Source organism: Camellia sinensis, chromosome 7, assembly GCF_055761805.1.
Source record: "Camellia sinensis isolate YWXY chromosome 7, ASM5576180v1, whole genome shotgun sequence".
NCBI classification, from domain to species: Eukaryota; Viridiplantae; Streptophyta; class Magnoliopsida; order Ericales; family Theaceae; genus Camellia; species Camellia sinensis.
In genome coordinates, this window is record NC_138967.1 from 141,685,812 (window position 1) to 141,705,940 (window position 20,129).

The window sequence follows — 20,129 nt, forward strand, 5'->3', positions numbered from 1 at the left end:
CACGGATTTTGATGAGTTGTTCCAACTCAAGCAATCCAACCTTCACCCACAGGCATTCAGGTAGTTCATATCACATAAGCATCTAGCCACATGGTAGGCATGCTGTCATGTTAACATTCACACTCATGCGAGATGCTAAAGCACAAAATACTTACAGGGTACTCCAAGCCAAAACAAATAACTCGTTAGCAATCAATGTATGATCCAAGTCCATGTTAAGTGCCTAATGCAACGCATACAGAATGCAATTAGGATAGGCCCGGCTAATCCTAGGATGTCATGTGAAATGCAACCATTTGATGCACATATTCAAGTTTAGATTTGAAATACTATGCAGTTAGTATGATGCGCCGAGCCCGATGCATGCAATACTGATGAATGATGCACGCATGAATAGCATAAGGATGCTAAATTAAATATGTCCTAGTACTAACCATCAAAGCAGGTAAGTAAAAGGGAGAAAGAAGTGGGGGTTGGAAGACATGCACACACACACCCACACTTATTACAAATTGGCCCTCGCTCGGAGGGACCAAAAGAATAATACAATTAATTAACCTACAAGCTAATTAAATATTATAGACCACCTAATTAATTAACAAATCAATTAAGTAAAGAAAGTGATAAAAGTCCTCGGGAAGAGGGTCCAATGCATGCGCGCTCGGTTTCGCTCAGGAGTCCATTGCCATGTACAAGTTGCCTCTGTTTTCCCTGCTCTGCTCCTCTAAGAATGGCACAATTCCTAAGGAACACTCTCTGGACATTGGGGAACACCATCGGCCATAAAGAATAGTCACCGGCCATGGGGAATGATCACCGGCCACTGGTTAAGCTCTCGGCCATCCATACATGGTCGGTCGGCACTAAAGATGGCCGGCCGGCCAAAGCTTCCTGCAGAATCCTATTTTGACAGCAGCAGAGGGCAAAACAAGGCATGGCAATGCATTCCAAGCAAATGTGTGCACCAACACATCCCTTATCATGTTTATGACTCAAAGGGACATGGTTCTTGGTTCTTGGACCACCAATCGCGCATTTCAATGCGTGATGGCCCAAGGGAACAAGTGTGCCATTTTGATTTCAAATGTAATGCAATGCATATAAACATACAAGGGAGCCTTCAACCTCTATCATGGTTTGATCAAGAGGTGAGGCATGCATGCCAATGTAATGCAACCTAGGCATGTGAACTAGGCATGCAATATGAACATGTAAGCAAGTAATGATGCTAGGCACACAACCTAAGGAATCAATCATGCAAGGCATGGAAAGACAAGCATACAAAATGTAATGTGGGCATGCAAGTAGGCAAGGCATGTGACAACATGTTAGGCAACTTAACCAAGATAAATGCATGCCAATTGCAAAGCCATTTAAACATGCAACAACACATGATAAGCCAAGTATGCAATCAACACACAAGGTGAACATGCCACAACATGCGAGAATGGACTTAGACTAATTTAGGCAGCCCTCAAACAAGCCTAAAACAGTGGCCAACATGCTCTAGGATGGAAGCCAAAACACATACAAATAGGCATGCATGCAAGGTCCAACACTTAGGCACGTAGAGACAACTTTTAAGCACACTTAAAAGAGAATAAACATGGACCAATGGCATGCATTATAAGCTCTAAAATTGCATGGAAAAGAGGTGCCAAACCGACCAATCAACACGAGCAAAGCATGCAAGCATGGCCAAAACTCAAGGCAAGCTAAAAGGGTATTGAGCTACACTTAGCAAAACCAAACATGGTAGGGTTTAAACAACCAAAATCAGAGTCTTAGCATGTTAAAACAAAGCCAAAAACACATCTAGATGGCATCTAAATGGTCTAAACATGCAAGCATACAAAAGAGGCCAAACATGGAGCATAAGATGACAACCTTATAAAGCATTAAAGGGACATCAAACGCAAGCATACAAGCATGCCATGAGGACTAAAATGACATGCTAAGCGGTTCCAAACCACTGAAATGATGCAAGCAATGCATGCTCCGCACTCACACACCCAAGGCCTACAAACCAAAATGCAAGGTGGCTATTTTAAGCATGTCATGGTCGACCAAAACAACCAAAAACAGAGCTTAAGCATGCTAAAATGAGCACAAAAGCTTCACAAAGCTAAGACAAAAGCATGCTAGAAACAAGGCTCAAAGCACAAGGCATGTTAAGAAAATCCATGGCATTACAAGACATGTATGCAAGGTAACCATGGTGTGTCCAAACCAAATAAAAACAGAGGTAATATATGGCAAAATACTACCAAATAACACTTAAGACATGGCCAACATGCACTTAGAAATGATGCTCACACATGAGGCTATAATGGCCATTATTGAAGACAACAAAGAGAGGGGATGGCCCTCTCCTTCTTAGGACCTCAAGGCACCATCCTCACCACTAAAATCCCTTAAGATTTCAATGGTGAGGAGGCCCAAACAAAGTGGTCCTGGAGCTCACCAAAATAGCACAAAAATAGGGCCAAACAAGGCCTAAGAGGGGTCAAATAATCCCAAACAACAAAACACTCTTAAACAACTATTTAGAGTAAGCAAAAAAAAGACTTTTATATGTTATAAGCTAAGCTCGAAAACAGGTGTAAGGTAGTCAAAAAAGCTATGCAAAAATGGGGAATAAAGGTCAAGAACACTCACCCTTGAAGAACACTTCCAAGATCACAAGACCAGACCTCTTCTTGGATCAAAACTAGCTTAAAAAGTTCAAGATCAACCCTCTAATGTCTCTACAACTAAGGAAAGGTGTAATGGTAGGTGTTTGTGTGCAATAGTAAGAACAAACACACACTAATACACCAAAAGGAGGAAGAGATATAGAGATAGAGTATATGTAAACCCTAACCCTAAAACTCAGAGCTCTTGAGCTTTTTTTTTCAACCCTAATGGAGGGAAAAGAGGCTCCTTCTTATAGAGCTCACTCTTGCAAAGCTTCTCAAGTAAGCTAGTCAAGAGGGAGATCCCTCCATACACGTGTATGGAGGGGAGCCAAGTGGGTTCCAGCTATCACAGCTGGCACAAAATATCTGCCAAAAGCAGATGCACAGTAGTCGGCCGGCCAGAAATGTAATTTGACAAAAATAGATGGCCGGTCGACCATCCAGAGTGCCGGTCGGCCAAACATTTGGCCGATGGAAACAAAACACGGCCGATGGCCTCAAGCCATGGCCGGTGGAGTGTGGGGATGGCCAACAAGCCATTCCCTGCCCTCTAAAGCAAAAACACAAGTGTTTGGTGCAAAACCAAACACAAAACAGTCGAGTTGAGAGATCCTGAGGCAGGGTTCGTGGCCGAGACCTCCGGGAACTCAAGACGAACACAAACATGGATGATCACCGAGTGTTCAAACAGTGACGTCCAAGTCTTGAGGACGGTCAAAAATGGGGTGTCTACACATCCCTTTTTCTTTTAAGGGGTAACATACCGGTGGATGTATCATTCTCAACACAATTAACGAAATTATCAATAGGACTAATAAAGTAAAGACCGTCTATTAAAATGCCAGAAATCATAAATTTATTATTGTGCTTAATAATAACTTTTGAAGAAAAGGAAAAACAATATCCCAACGAAATTAACTTTGAAACAGAAATTAAATTTCTACAGATGTCTGACACAAATAGACAATCTTCTAAAACTAGAGTTCTATTAAATGATAATTCCGAATAAAAATTCCTATGGAAACTGTAGCAACTGTTGCACTTGTTCCCAACTTTATTAGCATCTCCCCTTCATTAAGCCTTCTGGTCTCCTTGAACCCCTGCAACATATTGCAAATATGTGAGGTCGCACTAGAGTCTACACACCAAGCATTAGGAGGACCAATCAATAAATTGTTTTCAATAACAAACAGATTCAACATACCTTCCGAAGGTTTGTCATTTTTCAGTGTTGCCAAATACTGACGGCAGTTCTCTTCCAATGGCCAGGCTTTCCGCAATGGAAACAATTTCCTTTGCTTTTCTTTTTATCTATGCCCTTTTTAAAAACACCTAGTGTTTTTCCAAAGAATTTGGAGCCCATAGGTTTCTTATTAAAGTTTTTCTTGCCCTTAGGCTTGAATTTTCTAGGAGCTTCCTTCTCACCCATCATCACAGTGGATTGGCTCTTTTTAATAAGATCCTTTGCTGCTTGTAACATATTGAGCAGCTCTGATGGTGCAACAATCATCTTATTCATATTGTAATTCAAAGTAACTGATTATAAGAATCTGGTAAATATGAAAGTATCGCATCAATTTTAGTTTCACCATCAATATCTGCACCCAAAGCTTCCAGTATGTTAATGAAAGATATCATTTTTAGAACATGTTCCCGTACTGGAGTACCTTCCACCATATTGGTGGACATTAAACCTTTCATGGCTGTTTGGCGTGCGCTTCTGCTCTGTTCTCCAAACATTTCTTTCAAGTAAACCATCATGTCTTTTGCAGTAGGAACACCCTCATGCTACTTTTGCAACACATTAGTCATTGAGGCCAATATGTAGCATTTTGCAACATCATCCACCTCATGCCACTTCCTAGCAGCCTCACGTTGTTCATCAATGGCATCTGCCTCAGGAAGTGGTGGTGGATTAGTGGCTAGGACATGGTTCAATTTTTCAGCAGTGAGGACAATTGTTAAATTTCTCTTCCAGTCCACATAGTCTGATCCAGTCAAACGATTATCGTCAAGAATTTTGGGCAAAGGATTAAAGTTGGTCATTTTGAACTGCATATATTAAAAATTAAAAATAAATAAATAAAAACATGTGCCAGAAGAATATAAGTACTGCATTGTATATAAATCCATAGGATGCGGGGTTTTGAATCTGCTATGGTAATGCTCACTAGAATTTTTATTCAAGCAATTTATAACCCCACAAATATAACACTTATATTTAAAACATTCATAGTGAGCATTGGGAAGCCAATCCTGCTTGTACAAAAATTTCTTTTGAAATTCGTGGACATACCTTGTATGGGTGGGTAGCTACTACCTATCATAATATCATCTCATGTTACCATTTTTCTTTTTCTTTTAGAAAAATTAAATTTATTTATGACTCCCAATTTTTCTTTTGGCCTCCAAATCAACTCATATGACACCTTTTGGTTATCATATAGTATTTGTCTAAGTGCAAACCATTGTTTAGATATATAGCATGAACACGTAAGATTATCACTGCTGAAAAAATGACTTTTAGCGGCGTTTTTAAAACGCCGCTATATGTATGAAAAACGCCGCTAATTCCTTTAGTGACGCTTATCACCAAACGTCGAGGACGCGGCCGTCGCTATAAGTTTATGACGCTTTAAGAACGTCGTAAAATTAGTATAGGCGGCGTTTGCGTTTTTAAAAACGCCGCTAAATGCGATAAATAATGATAAAATGACGTCATCCAATATTTAACGACGTTTTTAAAACGCCGTGATAGATTTTTTTATTTTAAAAAAATGTCCGTTGGCACTGTAGTGGCGTTTTGAAAAAACGCCGTTATAGCTCTTTTTTAAAAAAAAAAATTGTTCTGAATCTGTTATATTTAACTAAAAAACATACCTGTAATAAAGCTGAAAAATAACAATAATATGAATAAAATTTTACAGCTACTTCAATATATTGACTAAATAAACATTACATGATTGTGTCTGAACCAAAATCAAACAACAAACACAATCAAAAAATAAAAAGAAAAAATAGGTTAAGTCATTTGCTTGCACATGCAGATGCAATGGAATAGTCAAGCATATTACACATCATTACACTGCAGAATAGGGATTCGTATTCAATTAATCATAATAGGTTCATGTACAACAAAGACAATTTTGAGCAGATACATTCCCAAATCCCAGTCAACACAAAGGAATGCAGAGAGCCCGGTGAACAGTGGCGCTGACACCTTCTCCAACTTCTTCATATAATTTGTAATTTTCTGCATTGAAAGGAAATTTGTTCTCTGACACCTGTTCCATGGTTTCCTTTTATACCACAACATTAATACCCTCTTTTCTCCATATGTAACTCATTTAGAGTGTTATGTGGTTTCTCATTTGTCAACATTACTAAATAAGTAATTCCATAAATTACTCTAGAATGACTTTAATAATTTTCCTTTATCGATAGGTATGCCATTCTCAATGGTGCCAGGAATTGCTGCAAAAAACTTTGTCACTAAAGATAAGACAATTTGCAAAACTAAGGGTAAATGTGATTCATGATTGCAACCACACAATAGATCTGATCTATTTCATGATTGCAACCACACAATAGATGCTAAAACAATTCATAACAATGCCTGAGGTGGCTTATGAAAATTTTCATAACAATGCCCGCAATGGCTTAGAAATATGACATATCAAATATCAAATCAAACCTGATAGAAGGCCAAGCATTGAAGCACGAATTTTTCCATGGAGTCCAGTGTATGCAACTATAAAACAACAGTGTATGCAAGTAAGAGAAATTAAAAAAAGTATTCATGTGTGTGAATTACATTATTAAATACCCTCATGAAGCATTTTTAATTATCATTAGTACTTATTATTCAAAAAGCAAATGATCTAGAGTATGATTCAATGAGAGAGAACAATTCAAAAGAGACAAAACTGTATCATGCTAGATTCAAAAAGGAGCACTAATAGAATACAATATGTGATTTTTACTGGTTTAAATACACATTAATTATCATCAATGGTAACAACTATTCTCTCCAAAAAGAATTATGTGTTTTTCTGATTGTAACTATTGAATATTCAAAAAAAAAAAAAAACTTAGAAAATTAAATGACAATTAAAGTGCTGTGTTTTGTTAATCAAAAAGTATGGGGGAGATAGGAACAGAAAGATATTACCGTGTGGGGAAAAAATAAAAAAGGTAGATAGAAAAGAAGAAAAAGAGAGAAAATTACTCAGTTGATCACGAAAGTAAAAGAGAACTGGAAAAGTAACTACCTTGTATGATGTTTTTTTCTTTGTACAATATATCAAGAAAATGTGAAGCAACACTAGTCTACAATACACCGTTAATTTTACTTCAAGAAAATTCCTTTTTCAAAAGATTTTCTATCAAAATAGAAAGATTTCTATCAGAATGAAATAGATGGAAAATGAGAAACAATGATTTATATGGATGATAAAATCAAAACCGGGAGAGAATTCTAAGAAAAGTCATCAAATCTTCGCATAAATCTTCACAAAGGAATATTAATTACATATATATATATATATTATTCTTTCTCTGAAACCCTACTTCAATTTTGTGAACTCACAAAACAACAAAAAGAAGAAGAAGAAGAAGAAGAAGAAGAAGAAGAAGAAATAAACAAATAAAAATATAGGAAGAAAAAAAAAAGAACATAAAAATTCTGCAACAATATCAAACTTGATGCATTTCTAAATATATAATGAAGTCTCTCTCATGGACAGATCAGAATGTGTATGTTTAAATGAAGACCAGATTTAGAAGGGGGGAAATGGGCACTGTTCTTCATCATAAAGAAGTTTGTGTATGTGTTGTGTGTTTGTGTGTGGTTGGAGATGAGATGACTAACCAGTGACTAATGCAGTGAGTTGAGCTTGAGAAGAAGGGAGTAAGAAAGAACAATCTTGTTGAGTAACTTGCTCAGCTGTTGAGTTTGATCCATATCCACTTGGGCCTGCAACACCTGCCAAGTACCTCAGTGTTTTCTTCATTAGGACACAAAACTTGCAATCTCTCTCACCCGACAAACAACAACTGCAACTATAGTAGGAAAGAGCACTCTCTACATAGATACACAAGATATATATATATATATATATATATATAAGGAACATTGAACTTTCTAGCAGTCCATGCACCACCTAAATAATAGATGGTATGACCAATCAGATCCCTGATTGATGCCAGAGTGTCAGGCTTTTTTGGTTTCGGGTTTGGATCATCTGTTTCCAAAATAGTTTTTTTATTTTATTAATTACATTTAGGTTTTTTCTTTTTCTTTTTCTTAAAAAAAAAATTAAAATCAATTAATAACCACAACTCATAAAAAGAGAAACACTAACTCTTCCAACCACAACTCATAAAAAGAGAAACACCAACTATACCTGAGTAATGGTCACTTGATCCCTTAAGAATTGTAGATCTGTAACAAGAACTTCTAAACTAGCTCTAGCATTTTCCAAATTCTTTTGTAGAAGATCAGTGGCCTGCATTTTGAAGTTTGAAGCACTTAAAATCTCGTGTCCGTGTGTAAATGCTAACATCTTAAGATTACAAGTGGGGTACCTCTTCACATGAGTACTCCAGCATGACATTTGCTCCCAGCCATAAACATACTGAATCAGTATCCTCGATGCATGCTCGGGAATAGATGCCTTCTGACACTTCAAAATCAACTAATAATGCCTGCAACCAGAATACGAAAACACATAAGTATAGGAATATGTACGATACAATAGGAGGGGCTGAAAAGCATTGGCTTGAAGTTTTTCAACACAAACTAGAAGGTCCGCATTTGATACCAATACCATAGGTTTTATGTGCATGTGACACAACTGCTACACTTACCCAACATCAATGTAAAAAATTAGAGCCCACCATTTTAAAGTTGAATATTCTATTCACCACACATGCATAAACTTGCATCAACTAATGCTCATAAACCCAAGAGAGCTAATGATCCAGTAACAGAAATCATACTCTTGACCACATTATATCCATCCGTACAAAACCAAAATAAGCAAATAAAACTAACGAGGTCTGCCTTCACACCAGTAAACTGTCATCTCAATTTCAAATCTCAGTTGACAGCTCAGTTATATATAGGTTTACTCAAACTACAGAAATATTTAAAAATTTCTGAAGTTAAAAACGAACCTCGCCAGTACCCTTCTTAGCTTGCAAAGTAGCAACTACATCTAAGCACTTCTCAACATGTTGCAAGCCTGTTCACTTCTGTACATACGAAATAAAATGTATTAACTCAATGATATGGTCAATCCGAAATAAAATGTCTTAACCAAACAGGGCCATCTCACTCAATAGTCAATCCGAAATAAAATGTCTTAACTCAATGAGGAATATAGATTTAATCTCTCAAATTTCCAAATCATCTTGTGCAACCTCATGTTCATTCTTGCAGTTAAGTATGAAGCTCGGCTTGAGGATGGAACACTTGTGTCAAAATCTGATGGGGTGGAATTCACTGTTGGAAATGGTTTGTATTGTTGAAATTAGTTTTAATATCGTTTTTCTTTTATCTTCTTGGTTTATAGGTTATTTTCAAGTATTTCTTGACATGGTGATCCTTTGTGCAGGGTATTTCTGTCCTGCCCTGTCAAAAGCTGTGAAAACAATGAAAAAGGGTGAAATGGTCCATCTGACAGTGAAGCCACAATGTAAGTTCACTTAAAATATCGCTTGAACCTCTGCTATGATAAGTAATATGGCGTTAAATTTTCATAAATTTTTGTAAATTGCCACAGATGCATTTGGGGAGAAGGGCAGACCAACAATTGGTGAGGAATGTGCCGTGCCACCAAATGCCACTCTTCAGATAAATCTTGAATTGGTTTCATGGAAAGTTGTTTCAGAAATTACCAATGATAAGAAGGTTTCAAAGAAAATATTAAAGAAAGAAGAGGGATACGAGCGTCCAAATGATGGAGCAGTTGTTCAAGGTAACTAATTTATGTGGACAAAAAACATAGTAAAATAATTTATTATTTACTTCATGTTAGAGATTGGGCAGTCCTATAATTTTATATTCTACCTTTCTGTTGTGGGACAGTAAAATTGAGGAAAAGACAATGTAATGAAAATCTCTTATGCATATACATAATGGAATACATTAGTAATATTAAACCAATGCATATCCAAACTAACCCACTTCAAATGTCTAATAGAGGAAAAGACAATGCAATGAAATGAAACAAAAGACAATTTACAGACACTAGTATACACTACCCCCTAAGCAAAGACAATAAGAGGTAACGAACATATAATCATACCGCTTTTCCATGCTCATATGCACGATCCAACAGATACGAATACTCCAAATCCTCAAAACACTTTTGTAAAGATGATATTGGCTCATTGAAGTACACAGGGAGACAAACTCGCGTTAGATCTTTTCCTACATTGTCTTTGATCATGGACCAAAGACTGACCCCTTTCTCCTTTTCAACCGGATCTGGAAGCTTCTTTCGCCTTTCAATTTGTGGATATGTGGAGCTAATAGCTTCCTTCTGAGCGTTCAAATTTTTCCTATCATCAAATTGCTTTTCAGGTCCCATACACTTACTGATGTTATCTGTAACTCCAGCAACAGACCCACAACTAAGAGTTGTTTCAGAAAAATTCTCTATTGTGTCAAAATAGGAGGTATCATCTTCATCTGAGACGTCTTCAAGCTCTTGTTTCTCAATATCATCAGATGATTCAGTGGTGCTGCATTCTGAACCACAAAAAACAAGATGTTAAGAAAATTAGAACAAATGCTAGAAGAAATGAAACTAGACGCATTATATGGTTGTTTACAGATAAGAAAATGGACATGAACAACTTTGTAGGTAATTCATGACAATGGCCAAAAAATATACATGTTTCATGTATATTTCTAAATTTCTTCAGTATATATTTTAGAATATACTTGTATTTATACACATACACACATACACTGCACATATACTCTATGCCATTGCTATGACAACTTTGTTCATGTTCCTCTGAACTAAAGTACGTCTAGCTTATTGTGGTTTTCCATGTCTTCAACTTATGCAAGTGACTAAGAATGGCACAATTTTATACCTTTGAATCTTCTCTAAAATATTTAAACCGGCTTATTTCTCTCCAAGGGCACTTCACATGGACCAAAAGTTGGCACAAAAGATTGATGTTGGCCTTGAATGTAGTGCACGAGAAATAAGGGGAAGGAGAGGCAGGGAGGCAGAAGTTCACAAATGATGAAGATGAAAGACCAAAGAGAATACAGAAAACCAGCTGCAAGATACCTAGTTTAACCAAAATAATTATTATGTTACACCCCAATGAGATTGACAGGCTCAACCCACAAAATCTAAACTGGTAGCAAATCTAGAAGGACAATTGAATCCTTATTTAGAAATAAAGTTTAACTAGATAAAAGAAATTGTATTGACTCAAGGCATAAGCAAGTGATAATATATCATGCGTACCACTATATTTTCCATGCCCTAGACAGGAAACTTCATGCTTTGTCAATTGGTATTCACAATCAGGAATTCCAGAGCCTTCAGCTTCTATATTAGCAGCCTGCATAAACAAAGGAAATATGACTACACTAACATTACAAATACCAAATAAATCACGCATTAGCATACCATTTGAATATTTTGTTAGACAGAAAGCACAGAGAAAAACAAGCAAACATAAAAATTGAAAAAAAAAACAATAAAAAAAAAAAAACAACGTAAGCAGAAAACTATTGAGGAGAAATTCCCTGGGTTCCAAATGGTTTTACTCTTCCTTTCTTTCAAAGTTGATGGAGTTCTAGTCACTGTTTCCAACGATCCACATCCAATGCCAATTGCTTTTCCCGTACATGATCAAAGACACTAACACTGCACTCGAAACCCTAGATAAATCGATTCGCCATTGCTGCTGCTCAATCTGATGAAAGAGAAGAGTTTTCCATACAAGGACTAGAAAGAGTAAAGGAACAAAAACGAATCTCTAATTTTGTATAGAAGTGTGCTTTTTCAAATTTTGAGAAGCCAAGAACAAAATCTCTAATTCTTCTATCAATAGATAATTTCAAAGATACAAATGTAGCGCACCATGGTAGTAAAATTAACAATAACAACAATAATAATAGTAATAAAAATAATGAGGATCAACAGAAAAAGATTTATTTAAATACTTGACACAGTTTAGCATAATGCTTTTATATATCTCACTGTTCTCATCTTGATGACCAAGCTACAAACCAACCAATCCATCGACAATGACATATGCATAAAAAAAACAAACTAAAGTGAACACGTGGTCTTCGCTATCCATCAAGAAAAATCATAACCTTCTATCCAATGCAAAGAGAAAAGCCTATTGAAGTGTTAATCTACAATTGAAGCCTAATAAACATATAAATTATAATGTTTGAGACTTACTGATCATTGGGAACTTTAATCAAACAGAAACAGATAAAACAAATATGACCAACACCATAAACCACATATCCATATGGAGAGTCAGATTCAGTGTGGAGAAACAAATCTACCTGTTCAAGATCAATCCTAGACTCAATCTCAGACATTTGCCTTGAGCCAACGCCTCTAATCCTCCCAAAGATCAGTCTGGAGCAGACAAACACAATGAAAGTGGCAATCATTCCAAACCCAATAATTGTAGTTATCAAGTTCATGCCTGGACTAGACATAAAAAATGAAGGGAAAAAAAAAAACATATATAAATATGTATATATAGCATATATAAATATGTGATGTTCTTGTATTGCATTGTTATGCAGGGATCTATCAAACAACCGTCTCGCAGGAACAGTTCCAGATAATGGTTCCTTTTCACTATTTTCACCATGCACATAGATACAGAGGCACATATACAGCAGAACAGAGCAGCACACAGAAACAGAGGCATAAATTATAACTCTAAATTTTCCATCATGTTTATATTAGCTTCATGTAGATGATTTCTATGAAATCTTGAAAATGAAACTTTCTATTTATGTAGCTTCATGTAGAGAGAGAGAGTACCGATTTAAGCTTGAAATGCGAGTAATCGAGGGGTCAAAGTTCAGATCTGGAGCTTCGAAATCGGTTCGATCTGGAGCTTCGATGGAGCTTCGAATATCTGAATCTTCGATGGAAATCACTGAATATTCGACGGAGCTTCGAAATCGGTTCGATCTGGAGCTTCGAAATTCTGAATCTTCGATGGAAATCACTGAATCTCTGAATCTTCGACGGAGCTTCGAAATCGGTTCGATCTGGAGCTTCGATGGAGCTTCGAAATTGCTTCGAATATCTGAATCGATGGAGCTTAGAGAGGGTTGAGAGAGAGAGAGAGAGAGAGAGAGAGAGAGAGAGAGGGCTCAGATTACTCGTATGGGTTGAGAGAGGGCCAGATACAAAATAAGGAAGGCGCGTGAGGTACACCACATTCGGAGGCGTTTTTCAACGCCTCCTATCATAAAACGGTGCCGTTTTGCTTAAAAGAATATGTGGCGTTTATAAAACGCCGCTAAATGCTAATAACAGTGACGTTTAAAAAAATATCGTTAAAAAAACGCCACCGTAACCCTTTTTCCCTGTAGTGTATGCCTTCATTTTAGCCGACACTCCCATTATTCACACTTATATTTTTCACAAAATAAATAAAACAAACTAATTAATTAAAACCCAACCGACCCTTTTGGTATCACTTGAATCTCAATTAATCAGAATTTTTATTTACCAACAATGGAGGGCCATAGGCATTATTTTCTTAAATAATCCTATTTAACACTTAATCATTAAAATAGGGTACCAATAACAATATACCTAATTTATCCCGATAAATTAGCAAACTAATTTACATGCTACGATTCATACAATAACAAGAAACCAAACAAATATATATATATATATAGACGTATATGTAATCATGGATATGGTTACACGCCATCAATAAAAAGAAGCTTGCGGAAAACTGACTCATTTTTTTTTTTTTTGGTAATCATGACAGTGGGGTTTCGGTGAACCAACCCTTTAGTTGAAGTAGTGGGCCATGTGCCATCAATCAATGAAGAGAAAAAAAATAAAATAAAATAAAATAACAATTTTCTACAGATCAATCCAACAATCAAACAAAAACTGGGTGCACCTTCACCGATTGAACAGTAACTTTTATTTTATTTTATTGCGCCTGTTCTCTTCACTGTTTCGGTCCCCTTCTTTTTTTTTCTTTTTCCTTTTTTATAAATACAAGAAAATATAAATCATATATTCACAAGTTATATAATCAGCTATTATGTGAGACAACATTGAATATTCAATATTTTTATCCAACTATGAAAACAAAAATATAGATTCATGCAATCAAAGTGGCAGGCTCTGATACCACTAAAAGTTTGTGGAAAAATAATTTATTTTAAAAAACACGTTTCAAAGAAACACCACCTGATTATATAATCTAAAATACCTCAATCCTAGCGTGTTGTTGATAATTCCTCACCAAGCGATCCAAATGTCTCGCCTCCAAAGTGATTCACCTTGCACCCTCTTTGATTTATTTTTGTGTATATATTTTCTACAGACCTTAAAAATTCTGATGGCAAATTTTGTATCAAATACATCTGATATATATACACAACACATGATAGAGTTTGCATGTAGGCGGGATCCTTAGGGATCTCTATCTTTTAGTTGTGGGGATAAAACAAATGATATATCTTTTATCTTAATATACAGGATACAACTTATCCAATTTTTCATTAATTATCTTTTAAACAGATAATATAGAACTTCCACTAATTGCAATAATGTCCATCAACACATTACAATTAAACCCCTAAAAGTAGAGAATTGCAAGTGAGGCCCTTTCTTACAATTAATCACAAATTTCCTTCCACCAAACTATATTCCACATGAGCTATTAGGTATGGACAAATTTATCACTATCAAAAGCCCTAACTCATGTAACCGAATTCTAAATTTTTCCTTCTTCTAGTTGGACCCTAAAAGCATTTTCCAAAAATAGTATTTTTACAATTATATATGTATAAAATATTTTTACGAAAAAGTAACCGGCCGGTTTTCTTTTGGTCCAACGTTAATAGGAAAAATTGCTTGAATATACTTTCTCACTTTGAGAATGATGGATTCCATGTTAAGCACCTATATAAATCAATTACCACTCACATAACCCAACATGCCCGTGTATAGCCTTTAGTTCGGCATCACCGATTGACAATGTCAAAGTTAAATGAATAGTTAATTAATTTATACAAGCCTCTCAGATCAAAGGAAAATAAGTGTATTGTAATAGAACTACCTTTTAAACTGACAGTGATCATTCCATAGGTGTTCTTAAAACCGATCATGTTCAGTGTATGTACTTATTGCATAACACAAACCTATTTGCTTGGGGTCACTACCTCAATGATGGAGTTAGTCATTCTATCATATAGCAGCAAAACAGGTGTAGGCCGTAGTAGTGTGACGCCCAATCAACACCCATAGCCTAGAACATTAATTGGGTCTACAAGGCACCGAAAAATCATAACTTCCAGCTTTTGGTTCATTAACTATTAGCATGTTTTTTTACAATGTTACCCAAGGAACCTTATGTTCACGTCATGTGTAACATTAAATATAACATTACCCATAATAATAATATAGAAAGTGCAAAATAAAATGCCAAGCAATTTATTTAATCAGTCAATAAAGTCAAAAAATTGGTTTTTGAGGGCACAAATGCTAACATTGGTCAAATATTCAAGAACTATCAAAGATGCCCACGCCCGGAGTTATATACCCAAGACGTGGCATCCGTGGTCTGCCCCAAGGAAACGGTCTACCAGGAGTATGTAACTTCCCTGCATGCCACCCACACATCCACCCTTATTCCAAAACCAAATACTGATAAGAGTTTAAATAAGTCCCGTGCCATCTTAGGGTTTCGCGACACAATTTACGTAAAAATTATTAAAAACTAGGGCTCACCCTGAACAACCGGTATTAACCCTCTACCAGTAACTTTATATATACCATTAATCATTTCGGTTAGTTATTATACTAATCCTAAATTATTCAAATCTCAATTACCAATAATGTTATACCAACTCATTAAAATTCTCAATATAAAATATTACACATGTCACACAATAATAATTCAATGTACAAAACTTAAATAAACAATTAATTTAAACCATGGTATGAATATAATAACTTAGATACAAAGAAAATAAACCATAATCACACACATGCAAAAAATTTTAATTTACAAAATTAGACTAGCACAATATTAAATAAACCACAATATACCCATACATGGATTACTAATTTACAATATTTGATGAATTAGACCAACACAATAATTGATTTTTATCCAAATAAATGATTGAAGTGATGATCTTAAACCTGTCTAGAAAATTTTAGATTATACCTGAGGTAATAAAAATTATAAATAAATTATTTATACAATTCTAAAATTCGTTCAAATGTACACAATATTCAATAAAGATGTTTAGGTCATTTCTCAAAAATAATTTCCCAAAAATAAGTTATAAATAATTGTGTAAAATTTTCAGAAATTTTATGACACAGATTTATTACATTTTCTTAAATTAATTCCATACTTAAATTCATAGATCAACTCCATAATCTAAAAATTTATGATGAAACTAGACTTCTCAAATTTCATCTTTTAGTTAGAAATTACCAGATTTGGCTTAATATAGAATTTTTATATAAATTTTTAAACATACAGTAAAATCTGTCTTACAGTTTCAGATTTAATTAAAAAAATTTATAAATTCATACAAAGCTCAATAATTGTTTCCAAAATTCCTCGATGAACTAGAAATCATTCTCAACAACTTTGTAGAATAAATCATCTTCAAATTTTGAGTATAAAATTGTCTAAAAAATTCGTACAAATTTTCTGGCAAATTCAAGAACCAAATAAAATCTTCAATCCTTTCTTTAATGGTATAAATTACACATACAAACCTATTTCCACAATAATACCATGACTTTAAGACTATCAATATCTTCAAATATTTGATATACACATCACAAAATTTATATACATATATATAAAAATTTATATCTATAAGTTAGTCATTTTATTATATGAATATAATCTAAAAATTTCAACAATTAAAAAAAAAATGAGAGGGTTGAGAGGGTTTTCTTACTTAGTTGTAGGATTGAAATGGGATAGTGAAGTGGTAGGAAAATATGCAACCTTCTTAACCTCCTCCTTTTGTTTACTTACTCCACTTCGCAGATTTTCTTTTCTCAGGTTTCCTTTACATTCTCTAATCAAAGAGTAGCATGCATATATATATATATATATATATAAATATAAACATGCTGAGGCTGAGGCTTTTCCTCTCTCTATCTCTCTCTCTCCTCATCATTCTCTGGTCACTTCGTATCTTCTAAATCCAAGAAGTATGATGAGGTGAGGGTTCCTACATTTACATGCAAACAAACAGGTGGCATTATTCTACCACTAAGAATTCGATTCAGATTTTTCTTTTTTTCTTTCTTTTGTGTGTGTGTGTGTGTGTGTGTGTGTGTATGTGTATGGGTTTCTCAAAATTGATACACTAAGATTTTTACCTAAGATATTTAGTAAGAATAATTATCATGTTAAATCCTAATTAAAATAATTTATAAACAATAAATATTGAATACCAACAAAATTATTATTCTTAATAATGTCTTTGGTAGTGATTTAATTAGATTAATTTAAAACTAACTTATACACTAATATATTTCAGACAAACTCCAAATAAAATTAATTAATTTATTTATTTATTTATTTATTTTTATTTTTAGAATAATTAAATGCGGATTTTCACAATCTACCCCCTAAGAAAAAATTTCGTCTTCGAAATTAATTCGTACCTTTAGACTCGAAAAGTTTAAGGTAATTGGCACGTATCATATCTTTTCGTTCCTACGTTGGCTCTTCCGTTCCACGATGTCTCCAGAGAACACGAACCAACGGTATAGTTTTACCTCGTAATTTCTTCTCGCAACGATCTAAAATTTTGGCAGGCTTTTCTTCAGATGTCACATCTTCATCAAGATTAATTTCCTCCCAATTGATGATGTGATAAGGGTGTGGCTCATATTTCCATAGCATAGAGACATGGAAAACATTATGTACTCCAGCCAGTTGAGATGGTAGAGCCAAACAGTACGCCACTTCTTCTATTTTGTCCAAAATTTCAAAAGGCCTAATGAAGCGAGGTGACAACTTTCTCTTCTTTCCGAAATGAACAACTCCTCGACGAGGTTGTATTTTCAGAAACACATGGGGGTGTGTTTGGTTTGATTTTGGGAGATAAATTTTCAAAAAAAATCTTGGGGAAAGAGTTTAGAAAAATTTTTAGTTTGTTTGGTTGTATATTTTAGAAATAGTTTTGAAGTATGAGAGTTTGGGATGATTTGATATTTTGTTGTAGTTGAGTAGATGTGTGTGAGAGAAAAAGTGATTGAGAATGAGAGATAAGGGAGAAAAAGTGATTGATTGATGTGTAGGAGAGAGAAAGCGATTTTGAAATTTTTTTCAAAACTTATGTTTTGAGAGTTAAACCAAACAATCCCATGATCTCCAACTTTAAATGCTAAAGGTCTTCTCCTTTGATCTGCATAGCTTTTCTGCCTACTCTGAGCGGTCTCAAGTCTTTGTCTAATTAATTTCACCTTCTCGGTAGTTTCTTTAACTAACTCTAGCCCTAAAAGATGTGCTTCTCCGACTTCCGTCCAACATATTGGTGATTGACAAGGCCGTCCATACAGAACCTCATACGGTGCCATACCAATACTTGCTTAAAAACTGTTATTGTAAGAGAATTCGACTAGTGGTAAGTGTCTTTCCCAATTACCCTTAAAGTCCATCACACATGCTCGAAGCATGTCTTCTAAAGTCTGAATTGTTCTTTTTGATTGACTGTTAGTTTGAGGGTGAAAAGCTGTACTAAAACACAACTCTGTACCCAAGGCTTTCTGCAGATTTTGCTAGAATTGTGACGTAAAACGAGAATCACGATTTGACACTATTGAGACTGGTACTCCGTGCAACCTAATGATTTCTCGAATAAATAATTGACTTAACGATTCGAGTGTGTCTGCTGGTCTTATTAGTAAGAAATGTGCCATCTTAGTTAACCGATCAACCACCACCCAAATGGCATCATGGCCTTACGGCGATCGGGGTAATCCCATTACAAAATCCATTATTATATGTTCCCACTTTCACTTAGGTATTGGTAAAAAGGTTGGAGTTTCCCTGCCGACTTCTGATGTTCTGCCTTCACTTGCTCACACGTCAAGCACTTAGATACAAATTGAGCAATGTCCTTGTTCATTCCACTCCACCAATACTATCGCTTAAGATCCTGGTACATCTTGTTTCCTCCCAGATGAACCGCAAAAACTGAATGGTGAAATTCTTTAAGTACTTATTCTCTTAATTGTTCGATGTTCGGCACAAAAATTCTACCTAAATACCTTAAACTACCATCTTGATGGAGCGTCCAATCCGGTGAAAATTCCCCGGGTGCTAATCGTGCCTTGATGAAGTCAATCTCTTGATCAAATCTTTGGGCTTCTAACACTTTGGTAAGAAGTTGGGGTGTTGTAACTATCGTAAACAACCTACCCTTCCCATTCTGATTCTCTGGTTGTAACTTAAACTCATGCACGGTGCTTACCATTTCCCATTCTTTAATTGATATGTTGGCTACAATCTCTCTTGTCTTTCAACTTTTTGCATCTGCTACAACATTAGCCTTCCCAGGATGATAAGACAAAATGAATTGGTAATCGACCTAAGGTCAATTTTGGAAAAACATTTTGAACCTCTTAATTGATCGAACAAGTCATCAATTCTTGGTAAGGGATATTGATTTTTAATGATGACTCGATTTAGTTGTCGATAATCGATCACAATCTTAAGGTTCCATACTTCTTCTTCGCGAATAGTGGTGGCGCTCCCCAGGGAGACGTACTTGGTCTGATGAACTTTTTATTCAACAATTCTTGTAACTGCTCCTTTAATTCTCAAAGTTCAGCTGCCGCCATACGATGTGGTACTATTGAAATTGGTGAAGTCCCAGGTTGAAGCTCGATCGTGAAATCTACATCTCGTTTTGGGGGTAATCCGGATAATTCGTCGGGGAAAACATCAGCGTACTCGCATACCACATGGGGTAACCTTGGATCCTTTCGATTTTCGTCTTCCAAAATTAAGCTTGCCAACCATCCAGTTAGTTGATCATGCCACTACGACTTGCGACACGTTAGAGTTAAAGAATCTTGTCTATCTCCTTTAATTGAACTTGCGTGCCATTAAAGGAGGATGCTGTCACTGTCTTACGAGAACAATCAATAATGGCTCAATGAACTGACAACCAGTCCATTCCTAGGATGACGTCAA

General features: G+C 35.4%; 1 protein-coding gene across 7 annotated transcripts; it reads right to left on the minus strand.

The window, feature by feature from the left end:
- Positions 1-5,588: 5,588 nt before the first annotated feature.
- LOC114286811 (oxysterol-binding protein-related protein 1C-like) lies at positions 5,589-13,283 on the minus strand. Of its 7 annotated transcripts, none has more exons than XR_014336140.1 (9): positions 12,728-13,283; positions 12,235-12,310; positions 11,174-11,270; positions 9,989-10,434; positions 8,265-8,384; positions 8,084-8,185; positions 7,549-7,662; positions 6,373-6,429; positions 5,589-6,152 (listed from the first exon to the last, which is right to left on the minus strand). XR_014336140.1 is itself a non-coding variant. In XM_082879489.1 (8 exons), exons 2-7 carry the CDS (start codon positions 12,376-12,378, stop codon positions 7,555-7,557), a joined length of 1,017 nt encoding a protein of 338 aa, XP_082735615.1. In that variant the 5' UTR covers positions 12,379-12,380; positions 12,728-13,283; the 3' UTR covers positions 7,007-7,060; positions 7,549-7,554. The 7 variants fall into 7 exon arrangements, 1 of the variants encoding a protein (XP_082735615.1); XR_014336138.1 differs by having other exon boundaries at positions 11,174-11,627; XR_014336137.1 differs by having other exon boundaries at positions 7,549-7,653; positions 12,235-12,380.
- Between the last annotated feature and the right edge of the window lie 6,846 nt (positions 13,284-20,129).